At 35.1% G+C, this 26,464-nt stretch overlaps 1 protein-coding gene across 1 annotated transcript in view; it reads right to left on the bottom strand.

Annotated features, from left to right (window-relative positions):
- The window catches only part of LOC121265351 (ABC transporter C family member 2), a 43,100-nt gene extending 22,923 nt beyond the window's left edge, over nucleotides 1-20,177 (bottom strand). The window contains 17 exon segments of the mRNA XM_041168942.1: nucleotides 4,767-4,860; nucleotides 4,958-5,021; nucleotides 5,024-5,063; nucleotides 5,930-6,064; nucleotides 6,459-6,566; nucleotides 10,877-10,951; nucleotides 11,955-12,020; nucleotides 14,201-14,232; nucleotides 14,235-14,256; nucleotides 14,393-14,417; nucleotides 15,508-15,588; nucleotides 15,671-15,785; nucleotides 16,323-16,479; nucleotides 17,752-17,791; nucleotides 18,206-18,384; nucleotides 18,842-19,318; nucleotides 19,962-20,177. Coding sequence (XP_041024876.1) covers nucleotides 4,767-4,860; nucleotides 4,958-5,021; nucleotides 5,024-5,063; nucleotides 5,930-6,064; nucleotides 6,459-6,566; nucleotides 10,877-10,951; nucleotides 11,955-12,020; nucleotides 14,201-14,232; nucleotides 14,235-14,256; nucleotides 14,393-14,417; nucleotides 15,508-15,588; nucleotides 15,671-15,785; nucleotides 16,323-16,479; nucleotides 17,752-17,791; nucleotides 18,206-18,384; nucleotides 18,842-19,174 — 1,566 coding nt within the window. The 5' untranslated portion in view covers nucleotides 19,175-19,318; nucleotides 19,962-20,177.
- Between the last annotated feature and the right edge of the window lie 6,287 nt (nucleotides 20,178-26,464).

Below are 26,464 nucleotides of genomic sequence, written 5' to 3'. Positions count from 1 at the left end.
TTTCATGTTTTAGCTCCCAACTTTCAAAACTTTCTGTTCCTAAAACAATTCAGGATGCTTTATCTGATCTGGGATGGAGAACAGCTATGAAAAATGAAATGGATGCCCTTCACCATAATGAGACATGGGATCTTGTTCCACTACCACCTGGTAAGCAACCTATTGGCTGTAAATGAGTATATACAATCAAATTTCATCCTGATGCTGAAAGCCCGCTTGGTTGCTAAGGGTTACACTCAAACATATGGCATTGATTACGAGGAGACTTTCTCCCCGGTTGCCAAATCTCCTCTGTTCGAGTGTTGATCTCTCTTGCTGCTAATTTAGACTGGCCCTTATTTCAGCTGGATGTTAAGAACGCATTTCTGCATGGCGACTTGCATGAAGAAGTTTATATGGAGCAACCACCTGGGTTTGTTGCTCAGAGGGAGTATCAAGGTATTGTATGCAAGTTAAAAAAGGCATTATATGGTTTGAAACAATCTCCTCGAGCATGGTTTAGGAAGTTTTCTAATGTTGTATTGGCATTTGGTCTCCATAGATACCAAACAGATCATTCGGTATTTCACCTACATAGTGATGCAGGTCACATTTTGTTGGTTGTATATGTGGACGACATTGTAATTACTTGGGAGTGACTCTGCTGGAATTGCTAGGCTGAAATAGTGTTTACATGATCAGTTTCAGACAAAAGACTTGGGCAAGCTTAAATATTTCCTTGGAATTGAAGTCAGTAGATTTGAAGAGGGTATCAACCTATCCCAGAGGAAATATGTACTTGATCTTCTGGAAGAAACTGGCATGCTGGGTCCATGACCTATTGACACCTCTATGGACCCAAATCGTAAATTCTTGAAAGAGGAATGAGAGTTATTTGGAGATCCAGGTAGGTATCAAATACTTGTTGGGAAATTGAATTATCTCACTATCACTGGACCAGACATCTCTTATGCAGTGAGTGTACTGAGTCAATTTTTACAAACGCCTAGGGTCTCACATTGGGATGCAGTAATTCATATTCTTCGTTATCTTAAGCGAGCACCTGGCCTTGGATTACTGTATCGACCAAATGGACATCTTAGGGTTGAAGCATTTTCAGATGCTGATTGGGCAGGATCCCCTTCAGATAGAAGATCTACTACTGGATATTATACCTTTGTAGGAGTTAACTTGGTTACATGGAAGAGTAAGAAACAAGCAGTAGTAGCCCGATCTAATGCAAAAGCTTAATATAGGGCAATGGCTCACACTACTAGTGAGCTGACATGGTTGCAACACTTCCTTCATGTGTTGCAACCATGTGTTCCATGAGAGGACTAAACATATAGAGATTGATTGTCACTTCATTTGAGATAAGATACTAAGTGGTGACATTGCTACACCTTTTGTGAAGTCTGGCGATCAACTCGCAGATGTGTTTACTAAGTCTTTGTGTTGGAGTCGGTTAAAACTTATTTGTTTCAAGCTAGGTTTATATGATATATATGCCCCAGCTTGAGGGGGAGTGTTAGAGGACATGTTTGTAATTAGTATAAGTGTGTGAGGGTATAAGTGTCAACTGTATGTAGTGTATATATATGTTTGTACATCAATATGAAATGTATAAGATCTTTCCCATATTTATCTACAAAAACAAACTGAGAAAAAATCGTACAGCCCCATTATTAGGTTTTTCAGGTCTCATTAAAAGGATTGTATGGCCTGAAAACTAGAAAAAGCAGAGGCTGTTGTGAGTCTTGAAAGTTTTTATAGCAATCCACGTGTTGTTCTTCAAGAAAACCAATCTCTAACCCTACATAACAGTTGCAACTTTAGGAGATTGAAAAAAGAACCAGCCTCACCCTAACAAGTCCAACCCTTTTACAGCAACTTCAAGTAGGTGATTATTGACGCATTTGCTATCGATAGTAGCAAAAAAGTAAGCAGCATGATCATACCCTTCCATGTACGGTTAGGGGTGTAAATCAAACTCGAAATTTTCAGTCCATCATTTTCTCGGTCGGGCCCAATTATTTTGTTATTTTTGTTTCATCTTTTTTTTTTAAAATAAATTAATAAAAAAATTATTTAAATTACTAAAATTAAAATTAAGTGAATTATTAATGTGGATTATGTAACTAACTCATTAAAAAAATATTTAACTATAATTATATTTAGAGTAATGTTATACATCACACTCTCGTTCTACTTTCATCTTACTTAGTAAGATGTGGCACATTCGTCACCATTAGATGATAAATAAGCATTCAATAAATGATCATTCAATAGTAATAAATATGTCACATCTTCCTTAGTGGGATGAAAGCGGGATGGTGGTAGTGTGGTGTATCGAATTTTCCTTATATTTATGATGTTGATAGTTATTACTTACTAACTTAGACTTTACTCCTTAGTATGCATAATTATTAATAATTTCATACATTTTATATATGGTTAATGAATATCAAATAATTTCATTACACATAAATTATTCATGCTAGCTTGCAACTTAGGTATTTAAAAAACAATTACCTAATTACTTTAATTAAGTGTAAATAGTAGAGTATGTATGAATGTATGATGTATTAACTATTTACATATAATGACATAAATTATCACATGATTTGTAATTTATTATTAATTGATAGCATATATTATTTTATATTTTATATGGTCAATAATAATAAATTAGATGAAAATTACATCATTAACTTATATAATTACTATATAAAAATAATATATTAAATTATTAAAAATATTTTTAAAATATATATATAGGGGTTCAGTCCGGTCCAAAATTTATAGACCCTGGGACCAGCCGAATTTCTTCAGTCCACAATTTGTGCGACCGAGATTGGGTCCGATCGGTTTTTCCAGTCCAAACCGAACTCCTTACACCCCTATGTATGGTAAACAATGTTTTTAAAGTATTATGTGTGTGTGGCCCTTTATTGAAATTTGATTTTTACATAAAAATTTATTATATGAGTCTCAATGTCATGTTATTAAATGTTTTACATGCATCATGATTTGTTTTCATTTATGATTACGATCAGCTATGTCATTATGTGTTCTGCATGCATCATGGTAAGAAGATAAAAGAAAGTTATGAAAGAAGCTTTAAGAATGGCCATAAGAGATGCATGGTACCAATGCAATTATTAGTGGATGTGCAAGCCACGGACTTAAGCTTGGCCCAACATAGTATGTTATGATAAGTTAAAGGGTTCCCCTTGTGGGCATAAGTAGTGGAACCGGTGCACAACCCTGCACACAGGGGTTAAGGTGTGCTGCCCATTAAAGAAAGCGAAAGACAAGTTTAATGAGTTATGCATAGTACACGTTACATGTTTATGTTAGTATAAGTATTAAATATGCACGCTTTCAAGAAAACCCTATGTTTATTATGTTTACTGTATGATGTACTAGGTATTGAGTATTCGACTCATTTTAGTTATTTTCTTTTTTTTTTTTTTTTAAATGTCCAAGTAAAGAAGATAGTGTTGATGAGCTGACGGCCAGGCATAGATCATGTGTCTTGGGATTTTCAGACTAGTTAATAAGTGTCTTTTCTTTTCATTAAAAGATCAGTTTTAAATTTTCTTGCTATGAGACCATATTTTTGTTATTTTTTGGGAATTTCTTTTCAATAAATTAGGTATTTTTATCATGCTGTTACCAGGAACAATTAAGAAAGTACGTAACACTGCTAACCTATGGGAAGGGGGTGTTATACATGGGTATATGGTACATGGACCATCCTCGTTGAACATAACTAAATATTTATATATCTGGAAAGACATGGCAAATCCAAAAAAAAGGCTACATCTAGTAACTAGATATTCTTAGAAATGTAAGCACTACACAATATTATCAACTATGGCTAGAAATAAGGACGACCCAGTAGATTAATTTTCGTTTTCTTTTCCAGCCATACAAACAGTCACAAATGCATGATAAGACTCCATTTTTATCGCCAATACATGCCAACTTATTAGTCTGATTCAAGCTTATATTTGAAGCCCATCATATTGATGTCAAATGCTGACCTCTGTGCATCTCCATCCACGTTATAGTTTGATGCAGGACAGGATTTAGAAAATAATAAAAATAATACTATTTTTATTGGGAAAAAATAGTATTATTTTGACTATTTTCCACACCCTGTTCTGAATCAAGCTATAACGTGGATGGAGATACACAAGATGTCAGTGTTTGATATCAATATGATGGACTTCAACTCTGACTGATACTATTCATATCATCATTAATACTGTGAACATTGCCACTCCTACACTAATGCTAACATGTAACGACCCAGAGAAAGCTAAAGCCACATCTGGATTTGTTCTCCAAAATAACTATTTTTTTTTTTTATAAGTTCTCCAAAATAACAAATTAGTGTTATAATTAAAGCTCCTTAGAACCAATGCACCTTTTATCATACTCATTCATGTCTATCACACTACTCCCACCCAATGTGGAACTTACTGGGGCATTACATAATGCCTATGACGAGTACTGTTTTTCTTTTTTCAAAACTTGTCCTGAACTAAAATTGCTGGAGAACAAATCCAGGGGACCATGAAATCATGAATGTGTTTTTTTTCTCTCTTTTTTGGGCTGGTTAGCATGCACATAACTTTATATCCAACAAAAAATATGACTTAAGTAATACAACTACATAACATGTATTGAAATAACACTGGAGCAGAACATAATAGTAATTTTCAAATTCTTCTAATATTAAGAAACAAAAAGTAATTTTTGAATGTGACATGACATACCGCTGCTATTAGTGATGCTTTACGGAACCAAGACAGTTCTTCCGTCCGTACACTTTCTACTTTAGATTGGAAACTACTCTCCCATGCATAACATCTGTGAATCATATTAAGCATATACAGCCAACTCACCATTTTGCACACATATCTCACAAAAAAACCAAAAATATAACTGTATGCAAAATAAACCATACTTCACAGTGTCCATGGCCGCCAAAATTTCATTCATGAGACTGATTCTCTTGTCTGTAGATTGTAACCCTCCTTAGACAATTTCTGCATTTTGCTTATCATAAACGTCTGCACCCACAATATTTTACAAAGATTAGAAACAATCTATTTCAACAAATAATTAAGGTAATATGCACAGATGAAAGACAAAATAAAGCCATAATAACATCTAACCAACTTGCAAAAAAAACAAAAACAAATTTGATTCTCTGAGTACATGGTCAGATTGATAGACTTCAGGTTACCTATGAACAAAATTCATAGATCCAGAAAGCAACATAATTAACCTCAAATTGTTTGGTAGTAACAATTAACATAATTGAATCCTAAAGTTAAAGTTTCACGAATACCATGATTAGATATCATAGAAGTTGTAAAATGCAGAAATATGTGAGACACTGCATTGTTTTTCATCTTGTTCCCATAAAGGCCATGTCAAACTCACACGCAGGCATTTACTTCAAATTTTCACATCTTTTTCAGATATCTTTGACAACATATTGATAAAGTTCAAGTCAAGCTTGATAACATATAGCTTGAATGTGACCTACAAAGTGCAAATCATGAAAAATGTCCTCATTTCCTGGAAATCTTTGTTCCTATTATATCACAGTGGTAGTGCTATGTACCAAAATCGGAAATTACTCCACTTCATACAGCATTTCAATTTTCCCTACCACAAGAGTAAGCCAAGTTAAACAAACACAAAGCCACGGTACACATGAAAACAAACCACATAGAATATGATTCAATTCTCACTTGTAAGTAATACACACATCCAGCAAGTTTGAAACCCACAACTCACCCTCCATTTTATTCTCACAAGGAGAGGAAGTGTCATTTTAGCTAAAACTCATTTGCTAAATCCCAGTCAATATAGTACTGATACTTTACTTCAAAAAATAATGCAAAGTGAAGTGAGGTAACACTTGAACCTGTATGGGGAACAAAAGAACAAGCAGTAATGCACCAAGAAGTGAAGCAACACCCAATTGCTGGTAAAGAAGAACCATAGAAATGATGATGCGAAATGGAGCTGACCATAAGGTATGAAGTGATTGGCATATTTGCTGTACAAGGAAAACAACAAATTAGTCACACAATCAAACAAGTGAGTTTTTACAAACAGAAGAAACAATAGAATATTTTTAATAGTACTCCCAAGTGATCTGTAATATGGCGTTTTCTACTTTGTTGTAACTGGATTGAATCTACTTGAAGTAGATTGTTAACATGCACAACTATATTTACATTACATGTAGATTTATGTACACTAACAGTTTTTCTGTATCTAAGTATTTTTAAAGAATTATTTATGTGTATATCCACTAATAAAAAACATTACTTGGACATCCAAAATCGCTACAGAAATAGAGTGATTTCACAAATATAAATAACCTGGATTTTCTAAAGCATCAGCTATGAAGTAAACTATATATACAAATTGAGAAATAGAAAGCAAACCTGAAGCGCCTCAGCATCAGTTGTCATCAAGTTGGTTATTTTCCCAGAGGCAAATTTCTTGCGAGCTTCATGAGTTAGCCTTAAAGATTTACGAAATACAGCGGCAATCTACAAAAAGTAATAAACATAAATATATATATAGAATCTTGAGAATGAGAAGAAAAATTTCTCAAACGTTTTCTAAGTGGGAATATTATTCAAATATTTTTTCTCCGTACATTCAAATATTTTCTCTCCATTCATTCATCGATGAGGATTGTTGGGTGTTCTAAGGTAGATTAGAACGTGTAGGATATTATTTGTTGATCATGGGGGGTCCGAAAGATTAGTCATTGAATCAAAAGCCTTCATTCTCTTGAAGGAGGGAGGCTCGGTGCTCATCACAGAGAGGAGCTGGAGGGTAATGAAGGAGATAAGACTTGGGAAAGCTGTGGTGCAATGGTTCCTCAGAACCTTGGAGGAATGCCTGAGGAGTGGGATGAAGGAGCTGTATGCGACGAAAAGGGAGGGTGACAGAAGTTTTATAGCACAAAGGTGCTCAAATGCCCGAGGAAGATTTATGGCACTAGTGGAATATGTGGAGGTGGAGGACGTAATTTCATCTTCATCCCTGAAGATGTTGAGGGGAGGGGTCAAAGGAAAATGGCTGTTGTGCTGGGAGAGATTTCCCTAGAAGAAAAAACTGTGATTTACAGGGGAGGAGGATGCTTGCAGAGGCTACCGGAGGTGAGGTCTACTGCAGCTATAGGGAGGCACTAGTGCAGTTGAAGGTGCCGGCACAACCTAGGGAACAGTTCAAAGGTGGAGCTACAGGCAGTAGGACAGTTAGTAGCAATGGCTAGAAAACAAACGCAGCGCCTCAGCTTGCTATGTTAGGGACCCTGATCTTGTCCCTAACACTAAGGACCACGAGCTTGCCTTAGTGAGGATAATGACCGAGTAACCTTACCAACTTACTTCGCCTTTAACAATGTGATAGTGTTTGAGTGATGAAATGATGGAGATGATGATTAGTTCGGGTGTTCTAAGGGATGAATAAGGGTGTTTGATGCTAAGTGGAATGGTTTGAAGGTTGTCCTTGATGTTGGGGCCACTTGGAAGATGATTAGTGTTGGTAGGGTGAAGCGTAGCTAGGGTTTTGTGTGATAGCCAAGGATGATTTCGAGATTGGGAAGAGTTGGCTTAGGATTATGGGTGTTTGATGCAATGTGAATGGCTTGAGGGTTGCCCTTGATGTTGGGGCCTCTTGGATGATGATTAGGGTTGGTATGGTGAAGCGTAGTTAGGGTTTTGTGAGGTGGCTAGGGTGGATTTCGAGATTTGGAAGAGTTGGCTTAGGGTTGGAGTTTAGGATGATGCTAGGGTTTGGGAATGAGGTGGAAGAGTGAGGCTTGGGTCTGGTGGCTAGGGTTTGGTGGTTGAATGAGTCTAGGGTTGCTCCTTGACTTTAGGGATTGATTAAAAATAAGATGAGGAATATAGGATTTGGATAAGGTAACTGGATGAAGATGGATGGTGTTTGAAGGAGTCTAAGGTTGCTCCTAGAGTTTAGGGATTGGCCAGGATAAAATTAAGGAAAGATTCTTAAATGGTAGGAATCTCTTCAGGTAAGTGTTGGATTTGGTATTGGCTAAGGTGGACGGATTAGGGTTGACTTGGTCTTTGGAAGATTGACTAGATTTGGTTGGTTTAAGAATGGATATGGAAAGTTTGTAAGATGGAGGGAATCTTTGAGGGAATAGGGGAATTTGAATTTGAACTAAGATGGCAAGTCAATAGTTGACTAGAGAGATTGTAGGAAAAGTGATTTAAGGAATTGAATGTTCATCATTTTGTATGGACGGCAGCATTAGGTAAGATCTTGACGACAGATAATCTATGGAGACATAAGGTGATCATAATAGATTGGTATTGCGTGTAGGAAAAATGGTGAAACTACGGATCATTTAGTGTTGCATTGTGAGGTGGCTGGATCATTACGGAATGAAGTGTTTAATAGAATGGACTTAGCTTGGGTTATGCCTACCACAGTGACAGAGCTCATGGCCAGCTGGATAAAACTACGAGGTCTCCCACAAATCTCAGTGGTGTGGAAAATGGTCCCGACTTGTATCACGCGGTGCCTATGGAAGGAATAAAATGACCAGGACATTTGAAGACAATGAGCGCTCACTAGAAGAACTTAGATTTTTTTTGTTAGCACTCTTTCTTTGGGCCACAGCTGTAGATTTTCGTAGCCTCAATTTTCATGATTTTCTTGCTTCTATTGCTTCTCTCTAAATAGGTGTGACCTTTTTTATACCATCTTGTGTACTTGGGCTATGCCTATTTATATCAATATAATTGTTTACTTATCAAAAATATATATATATATATATATATATATATATATATTAGAACCATCAACACCTTCAGTGCTGACACAAAAATGTTCAAGTATGTGAGCCCAAATTTCGTAGCCCAATCGAGGATCATAACATTATATAACTCCACTAACACCTAGCATATGATCCAATAAAGCGATCTTCAAACCCAAGCATTAAAATATAAATCAGCAAGACCTTCACACACGCAATTCTTGTCTTTAAGAAGTTAAACCCCATAACCATACTTTAAATTCACAAAAACAATTACCAATCATGACCCAGCCCAAACCAACAAAATCTGTTGCTAAATTTAGGCATAGCTAAGCACAAGAACTGACCCAAACACTTTGTTTCAGCTCAAGAAATTATAAAGGGAATGATATTTGACAACAGATGATTGTTAAAAGGAATGCTGAGACAAAGAATGAGTATGTTTTCATCAATGGAAAAAAAAAAAAAAAGCAGGCTCTAATAATGTCAAATCCAATATTCACAAATGCTGAAGTACCAGGAAAAACGTATTTGAAAAAATCTCACATAATAAATATCTGTGTATTTTCTCAAACAATTGAAAATAATTTCACAAATTGACAAATCCAGACAATAGAGATTCAAACTGCAAAGTCGTAGATAGCATGCAATCATCCAATAATCAGATTGGCTAGTGAAATTGATTTATACCTACTTATTCCAAGAGCGAACAACACTCAGTATTTATAAATGTTCATTTGCATCTTTTTTGGTTTAATTAAATCTATTGACATGGGAAGTACTGTATGACAAGAATCCAGTTACTCGACAGTATCTATCATTGGATAGTTCGATATGCAGTCTGTGGAAACACCTGTTGCGCCCAATAAAGAGAGCAATCAGAAGACACTGTGAGATAAACATTTGAAAAGCTCTCAAGAAACTAACTCAATGTCACTGAGTCTGATTACTGGCTTCTCCTTTGAATTTCCAATTCCCCTTTTTCTTTCTACTTAGGAACTCTCAACAGAATATAAAAGAGGTTTTTATTCACGTGTAGACACCTTAATGAACTCATGTAGACACTCCTCAGCCCGTGGAAACTCTCTCAAATACACATTAAGATGCTGACCCGTTTTTCTTTTCTTTGCTTATTCCTCTCAATTAAATTTGCCATGTTGCACTAAGTTACTTACAGATGTATGCATGCAATATGGGGACACTTTGGGGTGAAGATCCATCCGAACAAGTAGGTCAATAGTACAGCATTTAGGCTGTAACATTTTGCAACAAAAAATTCTTTAACCCAACAAGTGCTCTCCAAACCAAGCTAGATAGTCTCCTATCACTAGGTTCACCAACCAAGCTGGACTTTGATTCTTATTATTCCTACTGGATATCAAAACCATAAGTATTTTTTCCAGCCATGCATTCCCATATCGTTCCCATATGACATAAGAACTCTTGGGTGGGCTAGGCCATTCCATCAAATCTTAAAGAAGGGGCCCCATCTCGTATTTCATGGTCGGCATGGTGATAGGCTTCACTTCTACGGCTGCCTATGCCACCAAGCCCATGCTATAAATCTCCAATTTGCCAGCCAAATCCAAAAGCAGAATTTCAAGTTTTATGCAACATCATCAACTGTAACGACTCAAGGATGGCACAAGCCACATCTGGGCCCATAGCCCAAAAGGATTAATCAAAGTTATAATTTGAGCTCTTTAAAATCTTTATAAAGGGCAAAAACTTCTCTATCCCAACAATTTAGTATCTCATTCACCACCTTTCTATACTCAATCTACTATACAAGGTATTACATCAACTACTCCCTCTTCCCAACGCCCAACTCTATCCCATGATTCCCCCATATAGCTTTTCTCACCTGGAAGAAAGGTGAAGAAGCTACAACCTCATAAAGTAGTGTTTGCCACTAGTTGTTAACATCATGGGACTAATGCAATAGAATAATCTTGAAAGGCATTCCAAAAGGCAGGCAAATCAACATAAGAAATATCTAAATAAGCACCAAAAACATTTCATAAGGATCAGGGAAAGAAAAAAACAAGGTTAAAAAAATACCAAGGTTGATTTCAGTCGAAAACCAACACGCATCACATTCTGAAAATACTGAGCTTCAAATAAGACACCAAAAGCCTGAAACAAATTATATAATTCAGAAATTGTATGAGCTTCTTGATGAGTCAAATTTCAGTTTAATAACAAAGATGCAGGCAGAAAGAGGAGGATTCCAATAGGATTAAAATGTAAATTAATCTCCTTCAAAATAAAATAAATGATTAGTAATCATAAGGCGAAAGTATAAGATTTAATTAATGACTCAACATATTAGTCATAAGGAAGGTAACATTAAAATAAGAGAAAAAGGAACATAAGACAAGCACTCTATAGGCGCTTCTTCCAAGACAACTGTAGGAGATGCCAATAATATTCTCCAAACAAATACAGGGATGAAAAGTATCACAAGAGCCTACACAATCTCCAAAACCCATAACATATAGCCTCAATAAATTGAAAGTCCAAACTCGCAAAATACAGATTCCATAATGCTAAGGATAGCATAGTCAAATGGAGTTGGATAGACCCCATGGAGAGGCCCAGAGGGTAAAGGAGTGGCTAAAGATTGATTTGCAACTTCGGTTTCTATCAGCAGAATTGAAAGTTCAAACAAATATTTCCATAGATGAAGGACATCAACAAAATAGCTCTCTGAAAAACATAAAAGTGACCTCAAAAGGCAGTGCGAAGCCGACTATTTTAGTTTACCAAAGTCCAAAGTTACGAGCAGAACCAATTCTAAAGCGTCAATATCTACATGTTTAAATTCTTTAAAGTGAGTTCAATGGTAACTGGATGCAGTGAACTACAAAGAAGTTGAATTTTGGTCCATCAAGTTTTAATCCATATCAAACTGCCTTGGAAGCTTTTGATTTAGTTTGTTATCACATGCTAACATGTCACTGCAAGAATGAGAAAAGGAAAGCTAGAAACAAAATCATTACAATGGCTTATGTCAATATACAATGAATGGGATCTGCACCCCACATATATTGATTAAAGCATTAATACTTTGATGAGCATACATAGATAATCCAGAAAATTAAAATTAAAAAAAAAATAGGGAAGATTAATGCCATACCACTCCAGCAAATATTGAGAAGGCATAGATGTAACCGATCCATGCCGGATCCCCCCGTTGCATTGACTGCAGAAAATTCATCATGTAAATTAAGTTGCATACTTGGGGGAAGACTAAGGTTTAAATGGTTATAGTCTTTCCTAGATCATTCAACAATGCTGCTGCATATAACTACATTTGTTTACTAATTTAAATTTATGCAGAAATTGTTTATCATTGTGCCATTACTGCTGAAAAAGCATAGATCTGACCATCAAGTTCCATCTTTAAATCTAAACTTCATCAAATAACACCTTAAGCATAAAGCCCTCTAATTTCCCTAATAGCAATGCTCATATTCACATTGCCATGGACTTGAGTGAGTGGGCAATGCCTAGGAGGGTGGTGGATCTCCTTGCTAGTTGGAGAGGCCTTCCAGGTAATCGCCAAAATGCTGCAGTGTGGAATATGATTTGCTTATGTCTCAGAGTTTTGAAGATTGAGAGCGCTAGTTGGATGATCTTAGATGTTTCTAGCTATGTCATTGTCCTCAATGGGACAAGTCCCAATGATTTTCTTGTATCCATTTCTAGATCCTAACTCGTAACTAGGTGTTCTCCATATACACTTCTTGTGTACTTGGGCTTTGCCTATTTAATTGATCAAGCAAAATCTTATTTTACCTATAAAAAAGACAATCCTCCAGCTTTTTCAAATTTAAAAAAAAAAAAAAAAAACTAGGAATACCATGACCATAGATTAGATTTTCAATTGCAAAGTGAGATAATGGTTTTCTAAAATGAGAAAGAAAAAAACCTACATTTTCACCCTTATAACTTATTAGCCAACCATCTACGCTTAATCCTTCATTCCCTTTGGCTTCTTTATACAGGGGCAAGTGCAGGAATTGGTTTGGATTAGCATGTGCAATGTCCTAAAAGCTTCACACTTATGTGTATACAGAAGCTCAAATCTGTGTGCCTATAGTAAAAATTCTATTTAACTGGAAATGATTTTAAACCAACAAGAAGTTGGAAGACCAGACAAGAGATAGACAACTTGCTAAAAACAGCACACAACATGGCAACTTTCCAAACTAGTAAAAAAAACCATCAAATTAAGATGGGATACCACCTCAATGTAACTTACCCCCTAAACTACCATGGACTTTGAAAAAAATATAAAACAACAAAACCACCCTTCATTTCATTGAAAAGGCTTTATTTTAATATTAAGAACGATTATGTCTTTATATGAATATTTCCATTAAAGTTTAGGACCAGTTTTCATGCATGGCCAAGTTCTCCGCTTAAACCCAAAACATTAACTCCTAACTCCTATATAATTGGGTGAAAAAAGAGAATGGAATTAGGGTTGGAAAGGGCCCGATGATCCCTAGGCAAAGCAGGTCAGCTTCCAGCTTGAGTCAAGTAGATTAAAGGCCAAGCAGTGGGTTTGCAGATGCAAACCAGCTGCCTCCCATTCTTACACTCTGTCTCCCTCACTTTATCTCTCACTCCCCCTAAACTTATCATCCAATTGCACCTTAATTTCCACCCCCAACACCATCTCTTTAAATCTGATTATGTTGCCCACAAGATTTCCCAAACCACAACTCTCGCCATCCAAGGATCTTCCTCTCCCTCTCCGACTCTCTTCATAATGATAAGAGATTTCACACCCTACATGAGCTCTCTGAAATATTCCTTGTTTTATTTTCTGATAAAAGTTCAAGTTATATCCATCCAAACACATTTTTTATACCAAAAAAAAAAAAACAGATTTCTACTGTGATTTTTGAAACCATGTTTCCAGGAATAGCTTCAGAAAACCGATTCAAGAGGCCTAAATAGGGTCATATTCCAAATAACTTGAGTTAATCATAATATCAGCATCATCGATAATGATGAGTAGTATTTCGTACTTAACCAATTTCAATAAAAATCTATCTATATTCATATACTCTATTGGACACATCATGTTGAGAATTGCAATTAAGTGCTTCCTAGGGCTTGATGTCAAATAGAGAACTTAAAAATGATTGATTTCTTTTATGGGTAAAGTTAAAATTTTATTAATGAGAAGAAGGCGTAGGCCCCCAAGTACACAGAAAGTATATGAAGAATACATGAACAACAACTAGGAACTAGAAATAGATATAGGTAAAATATGAAAACTAGACCCATTACAATCAGTGACAGATGCCCAAGACAATAGCTTACTAAAAAGGATTGATTTATCCATAGAATTGAACAAAACAAAATTACCTGTAAGAGACGACTTAAGACGAGAGGCCCACAAACTGGGATGCATCATTGCCAACCTACAGAATTGACAAATATGTTTAAAGAAATGTATTTAAAACGGTGATAGATCGTTGTGCATGTCCATGTCAGACGTGTTGGGGGGTGTGTAGAAAATTGAAGAATAGAATTTTACAAAAAGCATAAGCTTGTTACCTTCCAAAACCCTCCAAACCAAAACCTACAGGAAGCAAAAAGAGGACACTCGTGAGATGCTAAGACATAATAATGATTTAGGAAGCAGATCACCATACACAAAGTAAAGTTATGAAAGGTTTCTATCTGTTTTATGTGACAAGTAAAAGGGAGAAGTGCAGTTTTGACCACAGAATTTTTCTTCCAGATTTCTTTACTTCTCAAAAAAGAAAATACGTATAGATTTCTTCCATATTAGCGCTCCAACTCCCACAATATCAATTTCTAGATTATTTGTACAGCCATTCTTCAATTTGACTAACACCATTAGAATTAGAACATGGAAAGGAAAAAATTTACATGAGCATTTAAGACCAGCTATTGCAACGACCCAAGAAAACCCAAGTCACTTATGGACTTATACTCCAAAAAGTCTAGTCAATCTTACAATTTGGGTCCTTCGGAATCATTATAAACAACAAAAACTTCTCCCTCCTAAACAATGTGGTATCCCATAATCCATTCACCACATCCCTATACTCAATCCAAGATATTACAATCTCTCCCCTAAAATCTCTGGCATCCTCATAAGGAACCAATAAGATAACAAAAAGGTAAGGTAATTAAGTGTAAATGATGGTAATTAGGAAAATGCAGAAGTGGCTTGATAAGAGTAAAGGAAATGATTCAATTATATAGGTAGTAGATGTTACAATGGGAGTCCCTTAGAATCATTATAAAAGATAAGAACTTTTCCCTACCAACGAATGTGAGATCTATTCATCACTGAAGACTCAATTCGAGGTATTATAGCTATGATTTATGATATTCAGAGTTGGGAAGCTTGATTGCATCCATGACATGTTTGAATAACTTGAGTAATTCAATTAACTCAAGCTTCAATTTATTAACCTATATTAGCAACGATGAAGAAAAAAATCACTTGGGTAATAAGAGATCCAATCAGCACTAATCTAGTTGGGTCTCATTAGGTCCAATTCTCAAATCTTCCAATAAAGTGCCAGTAACCATTCCTTGCCAAAGAAATAAGTAAAACGTTATCCAAGACAACAGCAAGTACAAGCTGCTCTTACTCCATTATAACCATATCATCAGTTGCATATCTTAGTATTTACCTTCCACCAAGGCTGCTATTTAAAGCTCTTAAAAGCCATGGCTTAGGCTTTTGAGATTCCTCAGCCCAATATCTCTGGAACCTACAAAGTTAAATAAAAAACCATAATAAACTAGACAAGAAGTCGTGAAGAAAGCCAAATTCAAAAGAAAAGAACCACATACTTATTGTTCAATGTTTCAGTCCGATCCCAAGTATCTAATTTCCACACATCTTTATCTGTGATAGGTCTTTCATACCCTAGCTTCATTATAGGATTCATCCATGAAAAAAACATTGCTGACAGAAAAACAAGAAACCAGAATTAGTTTGCAAAGCAGCTCAACCATACCAAGATCAATTCAGACCCCGACCAAATTCAAGAAAAATTGTGTGTCATCACACCATGATACACTAAGCATGCAAGGGAAAAAAACAAGGGAGGGAAAAGACAGCTGGAAAGATCAAAATACTACACTCCAATATCTACCTTTTAAGAAAATTAGGTATGAAAGTTTTTTTTTTTTTTTTTTTTTGGATCGGTAATTAAAGTATGAAAGTAATTAAAACAGGTTTTTTAGGTAATCATCAACTAAAACAATAAAAAAGCATTCAGTATGATGATTACTGTTAAATAGAATAGTGTGGTGAAGCAATTTGAACAGACAAAATGTGCTGGTTTGTGATTGGCAGACCAACCATGGTACACCGTACATGATTTGGGTTCTAATTCTAAGAATAATGATTTCTGAATCCATTCAACACTTCATAACATTTGAGATTATCTAAACGAAAGTCATTCATGTCATATCAATTGACAATGTCACATATACATACTTGAAAATACACTGCCACGCCTCTCAGGACATTCGTACTCTCCTCCCGGTAGTTCAGAATATGCAGCATCATCAACTGATTCAGTCCGAATTGGTGTATAACCAGGATAGGGATCCAAATGAGGAACATATCCAAGTAAAAGTATTCCAAACAAAATCTGCATTAAAAATAATAATATTGGTTGGTACTCATTTTTACTTTGATAAGTGAATTTTATCCCGAAGAAAAGGAAATGCCAGAATCAAAGGACGCACAAAGTAGAGAGAAACAATAGACATATCAAAATGACTTGGAATGCTTTGTAATGTAACTGAGCATAGATAATCCATGGAATACTACTTGTTCTTATTCTTTCCTAGGCCGTGTACTAAGGCCGTTTTTCACCATCTTTGAGTATATATGATACACAGACATTTAAATGTGAGTGTGTCATGCATAACATATAATGGAAGATTACATGACAATCCTAGACCGTCAAAAATAACATAGGACTGATTTTTCTAATTGTATTTTCAGTTTTTATTATAACTATAATCCCAAATGGAGCTGATTTTGTTTCATTTTTTAATTTCATTTCTTATTCTAGTCATGGGTGTTTTGAATACTCTCTTTTCAGGCTTGGGTCTTTCAGTCATTTTATTCATTAAGATTTACTTCAGATTTTCTATAAACTCATAATATTGTAGCCATCAGGGAGATTTGGAGTTTGAACAAGAAATTTGAGATCATTTTTTTCTCTTTGCCAATTCTTTAGCATTTTTCAGAATCAACAAAGATTTGATACTCTAGTTCCTAGAATTCTTGGTGAATCAACAACTTTGAAGAAGCTTCTATTCTACCGATTCACGTACAAATCTACAGGATTAAATGAGGTTGCTGCAAATTTTTTCTTTTATCTACCCTTCCCAACCCATGCTTGAATATATATGTGATATTTGCCTTGAAGCGTGCTAGTGTGTCTGTGTGTGTATGCTTCATATTTCATTGAACAAATCTAGCTTGACATTATTTAATTCCAAAAACAAACAGAGTGGTAGAGCTAATTACCAGACTCAGTCCAAATACCTTTTTTGGAGATGAGGAACCAAGAGACCACGCAAACACAATATGTCGTTTACCCAGTTAAGCCCCAGACCCATGTAGTGCACCCAAATCACACGGATCAGGTAAATCATTGAGTTTTCACCAATGGGGCATGACCCCTATAAATGTTTTGCACCCAAGAGTTTGAACCTTAGAACTTGGGAAATCATACCTCCAAGGCCAAGGCCCTTACCACTTGAGCCAACCCCTAGGCCCTAGGGGTGGCTACAGACTCAATCCAAATACTTGCAACCTCTTTAATGCAATGCAAACACAAGTAAGGTTTGAAAACTTTTAAAAAAAAAAAATAGTGTAAAGGGTAGGTAAGAACTCAAGAGCAACCAACCTGGACTACAACCTCACTGATATATAAATACAGAACGGACCTGCACAGAGAACAAACACTTTCAGTTGTCTTTCCACCACCAACCTTTGCAAAACATACTGAAGAAGATAATGCTTTGGTCTTCTTCAATCCAATGATTTAATCCGAGCGAACTACCATTGCACTACCACATTCATATGATCCCAGGCCAATTTTGACTATACTCATACAGAATATTTTTTTAACTAGAATGAAAGTTAGAAACATAAGTAAGAACTCTTTTTTTTATATAAGTAGAAACATAAGAACGAACTCAAAGTCCATACTTCAATAAATACGGATATTTTCATGTGTGTTTATGCCAGAAAGAGAGAGAAGAGAAATGGGGAGAGAGAGAGAGAGAGAATATTAAAATGAAGTTGTATAATCACTGGCCAAGGAGGTATCCAATTCAAGTGACCAGAGAAACGCAAACCTATCATAAAACTTCTGTGCTGAAAGAACAAGATTGAGCATTACAGCATCCCCAACTAGAGCATAAATGACTCCAAATCTGACAAACCATCGAACCTCACGGATGTAGACTTTAGTTTCTACACCAATCAAGACCAGCATAGAGCACCACGCAAGAGCCTCAATGAGTAGAGAAACAATCTGCCAACAAAGGATCAATATAAAGATTTTGAAGTAGACCAAAGAAATAATGGCAGAAGTTAAGAAACGCCAAATGTGCTTGAAAGATCCATAGTTTCTTGAACTAATCTAAGTTTCAATGTACAAAACATCCAAATTAAACTAATAAAGTAACCAAAATCAAATGTATTCAAACATACGGTGAGCAATTGAGATAATGAAATTTTCAAAACAACAAAAAACATCAGATATAATGATTTAAAAACTCCCACAAACAATTTGATTTGTCTTCTCTTGAAAACAAGTTAGATTGTACACCACATGCATATGGTTAGGTCTATGCATACAAGCACCAAAATTTGAATTCCATATGCTTTGTGTGCGCCAAACAGAAGAGCCAGGTGAAACCAGGAAAAAATTTTGCGAAAAAAAAAAAAAAAGAGCACAAGCCATTAAACAATCAAAAGAATGAGCTCACCTCAAATGGCGCAAGGCCAGTCTGCCCATCCAAATTTAAGACTGAAATTCCCATAATTAATCTAAACAAAGGCTCGGCAGTACCATAAGCAGCCAATAAACCCAAAACATAATTATAAAACTTCGACCTCAGACAGAACCTCTGGACTTTGAAATCCTTCTTGATCCTCCATACCCGGTAGCAGCACAGACCCAGAACAACCAAATGAGAAATGCAGACTACCAGAGAGTCAACTGCACACGGTGTGTATTGCCCAAATGCATTCTCCACAGCCCTTGCCCACTTCCCATTTTTCACCGGCTGACAATACCAAACCAATGGCTCAAAAGCCATTTCTGAATTACTCCTCCACGAGAACAAGGTAGTCGCTTAGAAGTTAGAAGTACATAATCAGAAATACTATCCTTTTCTCCTGCCGAAATAGTCTTTCCCAACTGATATGAGTCCGATGCTTCTAAGTTCTATACTGAGCTATTCCTGCAATAAGATTCAACCAAGTTCAGCCTCAAAGGAGAGACTGACAGCCAACGAGACCACTCCCAATCCCAGAGAAAAAAAGTAAACGGGAGAAAAACAGACTTTTGACTCAAAACTGAGCCTAGTACTTGCGTTTAGTTGGAATAATTTACATGCTACGTTTCCTTAGCTCTGTCAATGAGTTTTGACGGTTTGGAAAATTCCTAGTCCAGGAAAAGGGAGTAAGACTCTTGCGGAAGCAAACTATACTTTCCGTAAAATTTAAACAACCCTGAGTCTAATTCATGAGCGTCAGAATTTCAATTCGAACAAAATAAAACTATCCTAAATTCTATTGACGTAATAATCTGGAGAACTGCATAGAGATAACAGAACTACCTTTTCCCTTGTATTAATCGTTTATAAAAGTCTCAAGTCAACAAAAAATTATCTTCCAGTTCCCAAGATGTAATTAATCTCATTTAAAGCTACAATTGCTTTTCATTCTTGCTCATTTTCTCAGTGACCGAATTGAGCATTAAACCAGCAGTTTGGGGTGAAAAGAAAAAGAAAAAACAGAACAAAATATCATTTATGTTCGAGTGAATAAAACACGGAACAGAATTCAAACAAAAAGAAACACGCAAAAATAAACCCGGCGTACCTCTCAACCCATTGCTTCGCTTTTACACTAAAACTGTAGCATAAATCAAACAAGAAAACAAAATCCCAGAACCCAAAAATAACAAAAAACGAACTCTATACTTCGTCGCTGTCCACGATTTTCTCAGATCAAAAAAAAGAAAGAAAATAAGAAGCGTATGAACAAAAAGCTCCTTTCAGAGAAAAATCCCCGGAAAAAGGTTTGAGAAAAGGAATGGCGGACCTGTCGGCGCTGGAACCGAGGGAATGTGATACAGGGTGAGAGGCAGACAGACTGGGAACGGAATAGATTCGCAACCAACCAAATGCTAGTGGGTGGACTCGGACAGCTTGTAGGAGCCCAGCGTCGTCACCGCTTACGATAAAAAAACAAAATAAAATAAATGGACTATTTTATTTATTTATGAGTTTATTAATATTAGATTCATCTCTCTTATTTTATTTAATTATTATAATATTATTAAATATTTATATAAAATATAATAAATAATTTAAATTTTTTAAATTTAAAATAAAAATAATATTTTATTTAATTTTAAAATTTCATCTCAAACTAACTCTACAAACCAACCGAACAGTAATTTATTTATGGGCCCCTGCGATTTTGGGAGATTTTCAGATCTTTGATTTTGTCACGCTGTAAATAATGTGAAAACTGGGCTTCTCTTGGTGCAGGGAAACGTGAGTGATCAGGACTCATGCCATTGGCTGCTCAGATTGCTCAGACAAGGTCGGGAATTCCAATGAACCTGTGGAATGGATCTTCACCGCTGATATTGTTCAATCATTTGCTTCTATTCATGATAGAGTAATAATATTATAAAATAAAAATATTTTGATAAAATAATTTTATTTTTATAAATAACATTTTTTTTAAATATTATTTTATAAAATATTATAAAAAATAACATGTATTTATCATTCTTTTCATAATATGGCCTGTAGTTAGAAATGTTGCAAATTCTCAGCACAATAATATTATTTTTATTATTTTATTTAAATATACATATTTATGTATAAATATTTAAAGATGATAAATAAAATTTTAATTCATTTCATTCAGACTATATACATTATGTTATTGGGAAAAAATAGTAACTTCATTTATCATCAAATATTAAATAAAATGCGGAATGAAATTATTAAAATAGAAAGATGATAAAGTATTAAAAGATGATGTTAATATTTTATATCATGAAAAGATGATACTTTTTAAAAATTTTACAACCAATTAAAAATATCCAAATATAGAAACAAAAAGCTTAGATGTTAAATACTTTACCAATAATTAAATAAAATTCTTTATGGGATATGATAAAGATTCAAGAAAATATTCATGAACATTGATTAAGCTTCTTTCTAAAGTTTTTCGACTTCTAGGAATAATCGAGTACGAGGACTTTGTATCAAAGTTAAATAAATAGTATGTCTCTTTCTTTTGTTTTTTACAGTAATAAAGGGACTGGTAAAGTCTATCACATTAATAGTCCAAATGGACAGTCGAGATTCCCACACATTTGGGCAACTTGTACTTTATGCACGTACTAATTTTTAAAGTGATTTGGATATATGCTTATCTTTTAACCAATCTCAAATTATTTCAAATTAATTATTGATAGAATTTATTATTTTTTTTAATTTTTTATAAAAAAGATAAAATTTATCTCAATTTAAAAAAATTAAAATCATCTCAATAAGATTTATAAAATATTATTATTTATTACTTATCTTAACATTCAAACGTAATTTTAAGACTATAGACTTCCATGCACATTTAACTGAGTACTACCTGAGTATGGACCACTCCCTGAGTTGCTGTATGTTTTTGTGTTCTAGATTAGAAACCATACATATATATATAGGGGGCGGCTACTATGTCGCCCCATTTTGACAGCGTAAATTTTTTTTTTTTTTTCATATTTTTTTAACATATTTAAATATATTTAAAAAATAAAAAAAATACATTAATATATTTAAAATCACTTCTTTAATTATTAAGTAAAAAAATAAAATAAAAAAATAAATTTTGACTAAATGTCAAATAAAAATATCAAATTAGATAGATAAAGTAGACTTTTATATATATATATATATATATATACACACAAGCGTCCCTCCCATCCTCGTGCAAATCTGGAAATGCACGCTTTTCATGGGGATGTCCTTTCCACTCTCCTAGCCCTTAGGAAGTAAAATACAATTGCCATCATTGCTCAAATCATGTGGATGTTAGCCACTATTTGGTATCTCTGAACAACTTTTTTTTACCTCTTTTTTCTTATTCAATTTTCGACACTGACTCGAAAAAGAAAGGTAGCAATTCGTGTATATACATTATTTTGGTTATTCTTTATTTATTGTTTTGTATAGTAAAGAAGTTCGCTTTAAAAACTTATTTAAAAATAATATCATACATATATACATACATACATATGCTTATTTAGATAGTAAAATAATATGAGATAGTTTTAGATGAGTTGAATAAAATATTATTAAAATATTATTTTTTAATATTATTATTATTTTAAGATTTAAAAATATTACATTATTATTATATTTTATATAAAAATTTAAAAAAATTATAATGATAAGATAAAATAAATTAAAGATATTTCTATATCCAAATAGACAATTTTAAAATAGGTAAATTTCACACCGTCCTTTAAAGAAAAGTATAATTTAGTATTAATAAATAATTTTTTAAATTTATTTACAGATAAGCGAGGATAAGGATAGGTAAGAAAAGATAAGTCAGAATTGTTTAGCTTTTTGACCAAGTCTTGATTGGCTGCCGAATCCCACAACCACTGGTCCACTATAATATAATTTTCAGAGCATTATTCAATGTCTATTATTAGTAGAAATTTGGCGCAGTAGAAACAGTAATGAAGAATCGAGCGCAGTGACTGTGAGGGAACAGCTTCCTGAAAAAACAATAATATTGGAATTGAGTCCATTTGATCGGAGTGTCTTGTGGCACAAGTAATCGTTTCGCACGTGCCCAAATATCAGGAAAATTATTTATTTAAAGCAATAAATTAAAAATAAAAAATTACAAGTAAAAGAAAAGTGTTGACTGCTGAGTTGAAGGTTTGGTTAGACGGTTAGGAATGACCGTTAGGAAAGAGTTTCTTTCGAACAGGGACTTTGTCCCCCGACGCCGATGACTCACCCTCAACGGGCCTCAATAAGTGCTTCAAAGTCTACTTCCTGATCTGAAAATGAACCGACAACAATAATAATAAACAGAGAAAATTGATTCAAATGTAAATATTTTGTAACTACTTTATAAATTTACATAAAATAAAAGATATTTTTGAAATTTTAAAATTTATTTTTAATGTAGTAGTATGATTGAATTGATTAATAAAAAATAAAGCTACAACCCATTATTTTCGGATCCAAAGCCAGAGCATAGGGTGTGTCTATTATATCATCAAGAGTGCTAAATATGCTTCAAAAAATAAATAAATAAATAAAGAGTGCTAAATAGACAAGAAAGCATGGAGATGCTAAAGAATCTCTTATTTTAAATTAAATAGATAATATATATATTTCGAGTGCATGTAAAAGTAAGAATTAATAATTGCTGATATTAATATTGGTAGGCCACTCGAGATAATCTGTCCACGTACTTATGTCTCTATGATTGGCTCGGCGGTATGAAAAATAGTAGACGTCGAATTTGGGTTCATGAGAACTAAAAGGGATGTAACATACCTCCCAAGCCGGGTTGAGTTTATGTTAAAGGTTCATTGATCAGCAATACAGTTGTCCTGTGAATTGCGTAAGGAAGAAAAATCGTCTGAACCAATCTTTGACAAGGGAAAAGCAGAACTCTAGGAGGGCGACCTTGTATCTTGGACGAGAGCAAAAGTTTCACAAATTACCGCCCAGACGTAGCACTCTATGCGTGAACAAGAATTATTTGGTAGTCAAGTATGGGTAACCTTCATCGATGGGTCATGTGCCAAATGAGACAGCATGATAACAAAATCCTTTTCGCATTATGGTGGAGTTTTGATGGAGCCAGGCGGAGAAAGTTCAAGATTTATTGAACTGAGCGATAGAAAGAAAATTGTAGTACATTGGTAAACATCGAGGGGTACAATGCCACCTTTGTGGCAAAACCCTTTAAGTTGATAAGCCCCTTAGCGAGTCACCGGAGCCTCAAAGTTGGTAGAGTCAGGTGTTCCGAAAGAAGATTTGAATGACCTCCACAAGTCCGCAGAAGTGACAACCGAGGCCCAGCAATACCCCTCGAAGAGCTGAGACTCGTCGCAGACCTTGGGGGGATCCAAACCCCCATGAACCCTAGAAGGTCGCTCCGAACGGGTTGAATGAGAACCCCGGGAAGCAAAACGGAAGGTGTTCTTAGGCGTGTAACGCCTCAATAGAAGGCCCAAATCACATGGCCTATACTCCAAAAAGACTAGTCAATCATACAATTGGAGTTTCATTGGAACCTTATAAAGAGCAATAACTTATCCTTCCCAAGCAATGTGAGATCCTATGCACCACCTACCTTTATCCTTATCATGTGGGGTAGCTCTTATGCCATTTATAACGCCTTAATGGAACGCTCAAACTACATGATCTATACTCTAAAACGACTAGTCAAAAATACAATTGTAGCCCCATTGGAACCTTATAAAGAGCAAGAACTTCTCATTCCCAAGCAATGTGAGATTTCATACACCACCTACCATTATCCTTATCATATGGAGTTTCACAATCTAACTCCTTAAATTTTTAACGTCCTCATCGAGCCAATCTGTTGTAGGTGGCATGACTCAAGTCCTATATTTTTTGTTGAGATAAGCTCCGATACCATTTGTAATGTCTCAATAGAAGGCCCAAACCACATGACTTATACTCTAAAAAGACTAGTCAATGATATAATTAGACCCTCATTGAAACCTTATAAAGAACAAGAACTTCTCATTCTCAAGTAATGTTGGATCTTATACATCACCTACCTTTATCCTTATCATATGGTGTAGCTCTGATACCATTTGTAATGCTCTAATGGAAGGCCCAAACCACATGACCTATACTCTAAAAAGACTAGTCAGTGATACAATTGGAGCCATATTGGAACCTTATGAAGAGTAAGAACTTCTCATTCCCAATCAATGTGAGATCTCATACACCATCTTATCATATGGGGTATCACACCTATTGGAATATTATAAAGAGTAAGAACATTTCCTTCTCAAACAATATGAAATTTCAAATACTATCTATCTTTATTTTTATCATATGAAGTATCATAGGGCATCATTAAAAGAGAAATGCGAGGGAAAATGAAAGGATTTGAATGCGATGAGAAGATAGTGAATAGAGAAGAACTTAAACAAGAGGAAACAAATGAGGTAAAAGCAGCAGGGGGCATGGGTTTAAATAGGCAACTGCGGCAATCGAGCTGCTCATGCAGGAGAGTGACATGTGTCATTAGGAACGAAATGATAGAGTGACAGATCTCGTGATTTCTACTACACGAGTGAGCATGGGATCAAGCCGTTGAACGCAACCCCCAATGTAGCAAAATGGACAAATGTGCATGATAGGCAACCCACACATCAAATGTCATAAGTTGTCAAGCACAAAAGAATTAAAAAGGGGGGGGGGGGGGGGAGAGGAAGTAAGAAAACAAAACAAAACTCTCCATCGTACACGTACAGTAGGAATTGGTTGGATAACTGGAATGAATGTTTGCATCCCCTATCGGGCTAGGCCTAACTAGGAGGTATATTTACATCCCTCCTGGACCAGGCTGAGTTTATCTTAAAGATCCAGTGATCAACAGTACAATCGATCCATGAATTGTGTAAGGAAGAAAAAGACCCAATACTTGCGCATGAAAGTGGTTGATGTGAAAAGATAAGATGCCACCTACCCTAAAACTACCCTGCAGATGCACAAAACCTAGCCTCATTTAAGGATCAGATATGGGACATAAACAAAGATCACGGCAAAACCTCATGTCCCTGACAAAAAGCATGAAAAGTAGTTGTACCCACCCACCTGCCACTAAGGCGTAGCCCGGGGAGGCCATGCTACATTAAATATGACAACGTAGTATCCCATACAGGAGACAAAGGCCTCTGACATGGGGTACATAGCACCATTTCGAGAAGCAGTCTAAAATCCATGCGCCATGTTAGGATTATAGACTTATGCTCTTTGGTTACTCGATTTCTCTCCAAAAAACACAAAACTAACTTAGGCATCAGAGGTGACCCTTCAACCTTGAGCCTCTCATCTTCTCTGTGCTATAGGTAATTAAGCCTAGTACGTTGTGTGTGAAACACATCATCAACATGCATTAATAAAGTCATTGATTTTAAAATCTCTACATTTTTATATAACATGATTTGGTTTAAAAAATATATATTGAATTTCAAGTTTTATAAATTAAATCTTATTATTTAAATAATGTGGATAGTCTACGCGGCTATTTGAGAATAGAATAATTCAAATACATCACATCACATGTGCTAT

This window comes from Juglans microcarpa x Juglans regia, chromosome 5D (assembly GCF_004785595.1).
Source record: "Juglans microcarpa x Juglans regia isolate MS1-56 chromosome 5D, Jm3101_v1.0, whole genome shotgun sequence".
NCBI classification, from domain to species: Eukaryota; Viridiplantae; Streptophyta; class Magnoliopsida; order Fagales; family Juglandaceae; genus Juglans; species Juglans microcarpa x Juglans regia.
The sequence above is the reverse complement of the archived record's forward strand: the minus strand, read 5'-3'. Positions and strand labels throughout refer to the sequence as shown.